The sequence below is a fragment of the Loxodonta africana genome, chromosome 7 (assembly GCF_030014295.1).
Source record: "Loxodonta africana isolate mLoxAfr1 chromosome 7, mLoxAfr1.hap2, whole genome shotgun sequence".
Classification (NCBI taxonomy): domain Eukaryota; kingdom Metazoa; phylum Chordata; class Mammalia; order Proboscidea; family Elephantidae; genus Loxodonta; species Loxodonta africana.
In genome coordinates this window covers 16,183,625-16,194,837 of record NC_087348.1, presented here as the reverse complement: position 1 = coordinate 16,194,837, position 11,213 = coordinate 16,183,625, and the positions used below count along the sequence as shown (strand labels likewise).

General features: G+C 39.6%; 1 protein-coding gene across 1 annotated transcript; it reads right to left on the bottom strand.

Moving 5' to 3' along the window:
• Nucleotides 1–5,326: 5,326 nt before the first annotated feature.
• Nucleotides 5,327–6,040, bottom strand: LOC100668009 (olfactory receptor 5AN6-like). The gene has a single exon (XM_003419528.4). It carries the CDS (start codon nucleotides 6,038–6,040, stop codon nucleotides 5,327–5,329), a length of 714 nt encoding a protein of 237 aa, XP_003419576.4.
• Between the last annotated feature and the right edge of the window lie 5,173 nt (nucleotides 6,041–11,213).

Below are 11,213 nucleotides of genomic sequence, written 5' to 3'. Positions count from 1 at the left end.
TAATACAGGGCATAAACAGAATACAGAACATTACCAAAAATGATGAAGAGAAACCAGATAACTGGGAGCTCCTAAAAATCAAACACCTATGCTCATCTAAAGACTTCACCAAAAGAGTTAAAAGACCACCTACACACTGGGAAAGAATTTTCAGCTATGACATCTCAGACCAGCGCCTGATCTCTAAAATCTACATGATTCTGTCAAAACTCAACCACAAAAAGACAAACAACCCAATCAAGAAGTGGGCGAAGGATACGAACACACATTTCACTAAGGAAGATATTCAGGCAGCCAACAGATACATGAGAAAATGCTCTCGATCATTAGCCATTAGAGAAATGCAAATTAAAACTACGATGAGATTCCATCTCACACCAACTAGACTGGCATTAATTCAAAAAACACAAAATAATAAATGTTGGAGAGGCTGCGGAGAGATTGGAACTCTCATACACTGCTGGTGGGATTGTAAAATGGTACAACCACTTTGGAAATCCACCTGGCGTTATCTTAAACAGTTAGAAATAGAACTACCATACAACCCAGAAATCCCACTCCTCGGAATATACCCTAAAGATACAAGAGCCTTCACACAAACAGATATATGCACACCCATGTTTATTGCAGCTCTGTTTACAATAGCAAAAAGCTGGAAGCAACCAAGATGTCCATCAATGGACGAATGGGTAAATAAATTGTGGTATATTCACACAATGGAATACTACGCATCGATAAAGAACAGTGACAAATCTCTGAAACATTTCATAACATGGAGGAATCTGGAAGGCATTATGCTGAGCGAAATGAATCAGTTGCAAAAGGACAAATATTGTATAAGACCACTATTATAAGATCTTGAGAAATAGAAAAAACGGAGAAGAACACAGACTTATGTGGTTACAAAGGGGGGAGGGAGAGAGGGAGGGAGAGGGCTTTTTATTGATCAATCTGTAGATAAGAACTGCTTTGGGTGAAGGGAAAGACAACACTCAATACAAGGAAGGTCAGCCTAATTGGACTGGATTAAAAGTAAAGAGGTTTCCGGGATAAAATGAAAGCTTCAAAGGTCAGCGGAGCAGGGGCTGGGGTCTGGGGAACTTGGTTGGAGGGGACTTCTAAGTCAATGGGCAAAACAATTTTATTATGAAAACACTCTGCATCCCACTTTGAATTGTGGCGCCTGAGGTCCTAAATACCAACAAGCGGCCATCTAAAAAACATTAATTGGTCTCAACCCAGAGCAAAGGCAAAGGAAGAACACCAAGGTCACACGACTACTAAGAACCCAAGAGATAGAAAGGGCCACATGAACCAGAGACCTACATTATCCTGAGACCAGAAGAACTAGTTGGTGCCCGGCCACAATCGATGTCTGCCCTGTCAGGGAGCACAACAGAGAACTCCTGAGGGAGCAGGAGACCAATGGGATACAGACCCCAAATTCTCATTAAAAGACCACACCTAATGGTATGATTGCGACTAGAGGAATCCCAGAGACAATGCTCCCCAGAACTTCTGATGGCACAGGACAGGAACCATCCCCGAAGACAAATCATCAGGCATGAAAAGGACTGGTCAGTGGGGGGGAGACAGATGCTGATGAAGAGTGAGCTAATTAAATCAAGTGGACACGGGAGAATGTGTTGGCAACTCTTGACTGGAGGGGGGATGGGAAGATAGAGAGAGAGGGAAGATGGCAAAATTGGCACGAAACGAGAGACCGGAAGGGCTGACTCAATAGGGGGAGAGCAAGTGGGAGAAGGGAGTAAGATGTATGTAAACCTACATGTGATAGACTGATTGGAATGGTAAATGTTCACTTGAAGCTTAATAAAAATTTAAAAAAAAAAAAAACTCTCAATAAAATAGGTATAGAAGGGAAATTTCTCAACATACTAAAGGACAACTATACAAAACCAAGAGCCAACATCATTGTTCATGAAGAGAAGCTGAAATCATTCCCCTTGAGAACAGGAACAAGACACAAGGATGCCCTTTATCACCACTCCTACTTAACAATGTGCTGGAAGTTCTAGCTACAGCAGTAAGACAAGAAAAAGAAACGAAGAGCATCCAAACTGGTAAGGAAGAAGTAAAACTGTCCCTATGTGAAGATGAAATGATACTCTACATGCAATACCCAAAAGACTCCACAAGAAAACTACTGGAACTAATAGAAAGACTCAGCAGAATAGCAGGATACAAGATAAACATACAAAAAATCAGTTGAATTCCTATACACCAAAAAAAAAAAAAAAGAAGAATGAAAAGGAAAACAATACCATTTATAATACCCCCTAAAAAAATAAAACTCTTAGGAATAAATCTAACCAGAAATGTAAAAGACCTATACAAAGGAAAGTACAAAACACTACTTCAAGAAACCAAACAAGACCCACATAAATGGAAAAACGTAATATGCTCATGGATAGGTAGACCAACATTGTGAAAATATCAATTCTACCCAAAACAATCTACAAATACAAAGCAAACATGATGTCCATGTGCAAAACAATGAAATAGGATCCATGCCTCACATCATACACAAAAACTAATTCATAATAGATCAAAGACCTAAATATAAAACCCAAAACTATAAAGGTCATAGAAGAAAAAATAGGGTAAACACTAGAGGCACTAATATATGGTGTGAACAGGATACAAAGCATAACTAATAATACACAAACATCAGAAAATAAGCTAGATAACTGAGATCTTCTAAAAATTATACACTTACGCTCATCAAAAGATTTCACCAAAAGAGGAAAAGGGAAACTACAAGCTGGGAAAAAATTTTGGGCACAACAAATCCAACAAAGGCCTAATCTCTAAAACCTACAGGAAAATCCAACATGTCTACAACAAAAAGACAAATAATCCAATTAAAAATTGGGCAAAGGATATGAACAGATGCTTCACCAAGAAGACATTCAAGCAGCTCACAAAGACATGAGGAAATGCTCATGGTCATTAACCACTGGAGAAATGCAAATCAAAACTAAAACACATACCATTTCATCCCAACAAGGCAAGCATTAAACCAATCAACACAAAATAATAAATGTTGGACAGGTTGTGAAAGACAGAACACTTATAAGAGTTGGTGGGAATGTATGGTAAAACCACTTTGGAAATTGATTTGGCACTTCCTTAAAAAAGCTGGAAATAGAAGTACCATATGATCCAGCAATCCCACTCCTTGGAATATATCCTAGAGAAATGAGAACTGGCACACGAGTAGATATATACACACTCATGTTCATTGCAGCACTGTTCTCAAGAGCAAAAAGATGGAAACAATCTAGGTGCCCATCAACAGATGAATGGATAAACAAATTATGGTATATTTGCACAAGTGAACACTACACAACAATACAGAGCAAAAATAAATCTGGAAAACGTCTTACAACATGGACAAATCTGGAAGGCATTATGCTGACTGAAATTAGTTGCAAAAAGACAAATATTGTATGAGACCACTATTATAAGGACTGAAGAAAAGGTTTAAACATGGAAGGGAACATCCATTGATGGTTATGAGGGCGGGGACGGAGGGAGAGCGGTATTCACTAACTAGATCCTAAGAAAAAAACTGAACCCTTTGTAATCTAGTCAATTCTGACTAATAGCAACCCTACTGGACAGAATAGAACTGCCCCATTCGGTTTCCAAGGAGTGCCTGGTGAATTTGAACTGCCGACTTTTAGTTAGCAGCCCTAGCTCTTAACCACTATGCCTCCAGGGTTACTAGACAAGAATTATTGTAGGTGAACAGAAGGACAACACACAATACAGGGGAAGTCAGCACAACTGGACTAAATCAAAAGCTAAGAAGTCCTGAATACAAGCAAACACTTTGAAGGACAGAGTAGCAGCGGTGGGGTTCTGGGCACCATGGTTTCAGGAGACATCTAGGTCAATTGGCATAAACAAAGTTTATTAAGAAAATGTTCTGCATTCCACTTTGGTGAGTGGTGTCTAGGGTCTTAAAAGCTAGCAAGCAGCCATTTAAGATGAATCAATTGGTCTCAACTCACCTGGAGCAAAGGAAAATGAAGAACACCAATGACACAAGGAAAATAGTGTTCAAAAGACAGAAAGGCCCACATAAATCAGAAATTCCATCATCCTGAGGCCAGAAGAACTAGATGGTGTCCAGCTACGACTAAGACAGCCCTGACAGGGAACACGACAGAGAGTCACTGACAGAGCAGGAGAAAAATGTGATGCAGAACTCAAATTCTCTTAAAAAGACCAGACTTAATGGTCTGAATGAGACCGGAGGGACCCCGGAAGACATGGCACCTAGACTCTTTGTTAGACCAAAACTAAAACCATTCCGGAAACCAACTCTTCAGAAGAAGATAAGGCTGGACTAGAAGACATAAAATGATACTCATAAAGAGTTTGCTGCTTAGCTCAAGTACGTACATGAGACTAAATGGGCAGCTCCTGTCTGGAGGAGAGATGAGAGGGCAGGAACAGACAGGAGCTGGTTGAATGGACCCAGGAAACCTGGGTGAAAAGGAGGAATATACTGTCACATTATAGTGAGAGCAACTCGGTTATTATAAATTTTTGTATGAGAAACTAACTTGAACTGTAAACTTTCAACGAAAGCACAATAAACTAACTAAATAAATATTATTTTTAATATTAACTATATTTAATTTTTTTAATATTTAATTTTATGCATTATTAATATTGTTTTGTTTTATTGTTATTTAATATTATTTTATTTTCAATGCATATAAATGTTGAAAAATTAAGAATAAATAATAGAAATGAAGAAAATTTGTGAAGGAAAGAGCATGCTGTTTGGTGTCATGGATCCTTACCACTTCTATACGTATAGTATCTACCAGCACTTCTCTCAAAGCACAATCACCGTTTAGGCTTTTATCTACCTGCGTTCTAATAATGGAAACTGGCTTTTTAAACTTTATATAAAATCACTGGGTTAGATTACTTCTTGATGGCAGCTAAGCATGATGGCCCCAAGAAATAAGGAAGCCAAGTTGTTACTTCTTGCTGTCTAGTTATTCCTGTGACATGCAAAATGCCACTTATACATTTTCACCTCCATCTACCTTATACAGTAATGATACCTGCCCAAATATTAGTCTGACTGACATAAAGCTACTACTCTCTTTATAAGCCTCTTGAGGGCCTCTTTGATCTCCTTGTTCCTCAGACAATATATCAGAGGCTTTAAAATGGGAATGATGATGACATAAAACATTGATAGCACCTTGTCCTCCTTCATGAACTGATTAGACTTGGGACATAAGTACACAGAGAGGGTTGTGCCATAATACAGTGCCTAAGCTGCCAGGTAGGAGGCACAGGTATTGAAGGCCTTCGTACGACCTTTGCCTGAGGATATTTTCAGGATGGAAACTGCAATGAAACCATAGGATAAGAGGATAACAAACAAAGAGCCAAATCCAACAACAATAGCTACCACGAGAAGGGTCATTTGGGCGATGAAGGGATTGGAGCAAGACAAGGAAATAACCTGAGGTAAGTCACAGAAGAAATGTTGAATGATATTTGGCCCACAGTAGTAAAGTTGAAAGCAAGAGATTGTTTGAGATAAACTGCTAAGGAAACCACTCACATAGGCCCCAGCAACCATCTTCCCACAGAGGTCAGGAACCATGATAGCTGAGTATTGTAGCGGGTTGCCGATGGCCACATATCGGTCATAGGCCATGGTGCCCAGCAGGCAGGACTCAGCCAGAGCCATCCAGGCTGCAACAAAATACTGAGCGGCACAGGCAATGAAGGAAATCATTTTTTCATTTTTTAGGAAGTCTGAAAGCATCCTTAGGCTGATGGAAGAAGAATAGCAGACGTCTATAAATGACAGGAAACAGAGAAAAAAGTACATGTGTGTGTGCAGGCAGAAGTCCATTCTAATTAGGAGGATGAGACCCAGGTTCCAGAGAAGGGTAACAAGGTAGATCCCTAGGAATATTGGAAAGAGGATGAGCTGCAGCTCCTTTTCATCTGAGAGTCCCAGAAGAACAAACATGGCCACAGAGGTGTGGTTTCCATTCCATCCCATGGAACTGCTTGATGTCATCTGCTGAAGAAAATATGAGAGAAGGAAATAGCTTTATTCCCAAAAAAGAACATATCATTTGTTTAGTCATGCATCAGAATAATTTTACACCATTAAAATATCAATGTTGAGTGTAATCTCCTTTCATATACAATCATCAACCTTAACTGAAAAATCTTCTTGGCTATATATTATCATTCTTTCTTTGGGGACAAAAGGCATTCAGTGGGCATCACTAGTCCATTTTCTCCTAAAATGTCTTCATTTCATGTTTTCCCATGGCAGATTTTCCAAATATGTGAGACTTGGAGATAGGCCAAAAAAGGGAAATAGTGCAATCTCTTTATATGGCAAAACAGAAAAAAATTTACTGGACATTGCTCTGCATTAACTTAATGATTGGAGAAGCTCCTGAATATTCACAAAAAGGATCCTGGGTAGGTATTATTTAAAATATCCTTGAGAACCAGCCTTTCATTAATCTATAATGAGGCACTTTGACAATTCTGGAATACCCTTTCTGCTTTTATGATACCTGGAGAGATGTAAGAGTCATGTAGCAGGATGGTGGGAAAAGTAAATCAGAAGCAACAGGAGCTTGGAAATGGATGTCACATAACCAAATTCATGACTCTAGGAAGCCGCCTATGAAATGAAGTTATACAAGGTTCACAGAGCTGTGAAACTCCCTTTCCTCAAATCAGAAATACTTCAGAGTTTGATTTTCTAGCACAGTGACTATTGATTGTCTTAGTGTCGTTTAAAAATCTGTGGAAACTCAGGTTCCTCTATCCAGCAAAATACAACTACTTACCACCTTTACTTGGAGAATTTTGGAATTTGCAGTCACTCTGAAGTCTATTTGTGGTTCCCAGTTCAGAGACTTCGCCTACAGCGAAACTACTTGAGCTTTTGTAAGATTCATGCTTAGACAATAGGCATGAGGATTGGAAACTCTGGGAAAGACTTAGGAATTTTTTTTTTTCCTCTCCTTCACATTGGAGTCAGTCCAGAGAAACACAGAAGCAAGTCTTCAAACACATGGTAACTAACCTAAAGAATATTTTTACGTCACAAGCTATAGGTCTCCTTCAAGAAGTTATAACTGTTGCTTTCTCTACAGTATCACTAAAACACCCCCCCCAAGAAAAACATATTTTTATTCAGATCAACCTAAATTAGAAGGAAAATTATGAATTATTTTAAATATAAGAAACAACTGTCAAATGTAGCCTGGGAGTTGTGTATAAGGGTAGTGAAATAAATCAATCACAAAAGGACAAATATTGTATGAGACCACTACTATATAAATTCATGAAAAGGTTTACATACAAAAAGAAACAATCTTTGATGATTATGAGGGAGGAGAGGGGTGGATTGGAAAAACACTTAATAGACAATAGATAAGTGGAAACTTTGGTGTACAGTAAGACAGTACAGTATATTGGGGAAGCCAGCACAACCTGTACAAGGCGAGGTCATGGATGCTCCATAGACAGATCCAAATTCCCTGAGGGACCAAATTGCTAGGCTTCCGGCTGTGAGGAACATGATCTCAGGGAACATCTAGCTCAATTGGCATAACATAGCTTATAAAGAATATGTTCTACATTCTACTTTGGAAAGTAGTGTCTAGGGTCTTAAAAGCCCGTGAGCAGCCATCTAGGATACTCCACTGGTCTCACCCCTTTGAGACCAAGGAAGAATGAAGAAAACTAAGGACAGAAGGGAAAGATTAATCCAAAGGACTAATGGACCACATCTACCACACCCTCCACCAGACTGAGTCCAGAACAATGAGATGGTACCCAGCTACCACCACTGACTGCTCCAAAAGGGATCACAATAGAGAGTTCCAGACAGAGCTAGAGAAAAATGTAGAATAAAATTCTAACTCAGAAAGAAAGACCAGACTTGGCAATGGGTGATATGAAGGGCAGGAGGAAGGGGAAACATTTGGGGTCAAGGGGTTGGGGAATTTCTCAGATGCTAGAAAGAAGTTAAAGGTCAGCGATTTCTGGGCATGGTTGAGTCTGGTGCATACTCCAGTGCAGCACATTGGATACTATACAGGACCCCAGAAATGATGGCTGTCGAGGTGTGTCCAGGGAGTCAGGACTCAAGTCCTGGAAATCTGAACCTTCCTGTGACTCTAAGGCCTTAGGTTTGACAAGGTGTTGGCAGAGCCATCAGACTCAGGGGTACCAGGGAGATTCAGAGTCCAACTTTACAAATTTTAAAAACAGATTTGTCTTTCAAACTGGAGTTTATGGACCAAGTTTCATGCATACTGCATTAGCATTTATACAACCCTTTACCTTTCACACAGTTCTATCACACAGATTAGATTTTTCTATTCTTGTATGAAGTTGGCAGGTGAAAAATTATCCCCATCTTCCAGATGGAATGTTTGGGCATATCAAGGCCTTCCATGCTCTTCCCAATGTAGGCAATGATCTCTCTCAAATATCACAAAATGTGATTTGTGAAACATAAATGGCTCTAACTGAACAAAATATTTTCTCTGTCGATCTTCCATTTTTGTAGATTTCATAGTCTTGGTATTTTCTTTAAAACCGTCTTAAGAAGCTGTTCATCAGTAATGAACTCATTGCCTCCTCCCTCACTCCTTTCCCCACAAAAATACGATTGGCTGGAACTGATCAAATCGAGAATGGAACCTTGTCTAAAACAGTTCTGTAGCCCTAGTAACTGGCAGGTAGGTGAGATTGCTTCCAAAAATTAACGTAGTTGGAATGATCCTAAGTAGATATTTTTAATGAAAAGATTAGAAATGCAGCATAATATTTGGGAAAGATCTCTAAATCAGAACATCTAAATTATACCTACTGCTAGTATAGGGTCGCTATGAGTCAGGATTGTCTAGATGGCAATGGGTTTGATTTTTTAGTAATAGAGGAAGGAGCCCTGGTAGCATAATGGTTAAGTGCTTGGCTGCTAACTAGAAGCTGGCAGGTATAACCCAGCCAGTGGTTCTTTGGGAGAAAGACCTGGTGATTCGCTCCCTTAAAGACAACAGGCTACAAAACCTTGAGGCAGTTCTACTCTATCACATGCATCTATGAGTTGAAAATTGACTCAGTGGTACTCAACAACAACAATACTGACAGAAGGCCTCTTTTATACTACTTAAAATGTTTTATAACCATTATCTAATTTAATTCTCTCTATGAAGAGCTACACTTTAAAGTTGTCGTTGGTTGCTGTGAAGTCAGTTCTGACTCATGTCAATTTCCTTTGTGGGGACCATAACTGCTCCATAGGATTTTCAAGGCTGTGAAAGCAGATCACCAGGCCTGTCTTCTGAGGCACCACTGGGTAGGTTCGAACTGCCAAATTCTCAGTTAGTAGTCAAGAGCTGAATTGTTTTTACCACCCAGGGAACCACTCTATGAAGTAGCTACTACTATTAACCATATTTTATAGGTGACAAAACTGAGGTTTGGAGAGGTTACCACCCTCCATGGTCATGTGTTCAAGATTATACAAAAAGTGTGTTGCAAAGCCAGAATTCAACCTAGACAGGCTACTTCAAAACCCATGACTGTAATAAGTAGTGGATTTTTGCATTTCATAGTCCCTCAGTTACCTCACTTATGCACAGGAAATTATACTGTACCTGCCTCATAGACTGCTATGATGATTGATTCAGGGAAAGTATTTGAAAAAATGTGTGTATCTATCTAAAATGAAAGTGCATTGTAAGGAGGGAAGTGCATGCACACATGTAAAATTTATTGCTATTAAATTTGTTGATGGATTGACATACTGACTGCAACAAGGGCCTCAAACATAGCAACAATTGTGAGGATGGCAAAGGACCAGGCAGTGTTTCCCTCTGTTGTACATAGGTTTGGTATGAGGCAGAACTGACTCAGCGGCACCTAACAACCAACTGTGTTAACAGGTAGGGGTGACCTCTGGTTCCTCACTTGAAAATTGAGGGTATCGGCTAGATGATACCTAGGTCCATTCTAGCTCAAATGACTTCAAGGACAGTCAATAAAATCCTACAATTATAACATCACGATAGGACCACAGGGAAGTGAGGAATGGATCCAGCAGGGACATGGCCAAATGGGGCATCAAATCAGCAGGGTAAAAACTCCATGGCAACCATATAGCAGAGAGCATCACCTGGAGAGTTTCCTCCCTCTAATTGGCTTGTCTCCTTTCACTTCTGCCCTTAAAAACAAAGCAGGATACCCAGTTGTGGACATCTCTCTTGCCGGGTGTGAGTGGATAGCCAGTTTCATGGCCCAACAAAGATATAGGGGTGCAATAGGGCCCACTTGGAAAATTGCTTTTGAAAAGAAATAAGTAGTTTTGACCTTTGACAAGAGCTCTGTGTTCTTGGGGTATCTGGGTCAAGGTCAGAGGGCAGGACCTACAGAGACCAGTGGATTCTGCACTGTCTTCAATATCCATGTGATTCTTCCAGTAGGATCTTCCTGGGTGAGGTTTATGGTCCTCAGTCTCTCCCATTCTTCAATCCTTTCCTCTCCCTCACTTGTACACCCTCCAATCAGGGCTTTCTCTCTCAATCTCTTTCTCTTTACCTAAATCCTCTAAGAATCTTTGTTCATTTTGTTTTAGTGAAAAGAATTATCTCTAATATAAAATTTCAGGTATTACTCTGGGACGGGATGAGGGTTTGAACTCTAGTTTTACAGTTGCTTGAGGATGTGACCTTAACCTCTCTTACCTTCTGTTTTTTCATCTGTAAAGTTGGAATAATAGGGGCATCTAGAATTTTTTTTTTTTTTCTAGAATTAGATGTGACAAATCCTGTAAAGTCTCACATATTGTAAAAGTCAATAATTAAGAAATGAGTGAAAAGTAATAATTTAGCTTTGGCCCTCCATATCCACAGGTCCCACATCCATGGATTCAACCAACTGTGGATTGAAAATATTTGGAAAAAAAATTCCAAAAAGCAAAACTTGAATTTGCCATGTATTCAGTGCTACACTGAGTATATGTGAACGCAGTGATGTGTAGGCATACCCTGCTGCAGCCTCCTGCCATGTCACAGATCCTCAGTCTCTCTCAGACTGTTAATAATACCACTACTAATAATATGACTACTATTCAAATTTATGCACCTACTGCTAAGGCCAAA

Coding starts and splice junctions, on each gene's coding strand:
- LOC100668009 (XM_003419528.4), bottom strand. CDS start 6,040: ATGTTTGTTCTTCTGGGACTCTCAGATGAAAAGGAGCTGCAGCTCATC.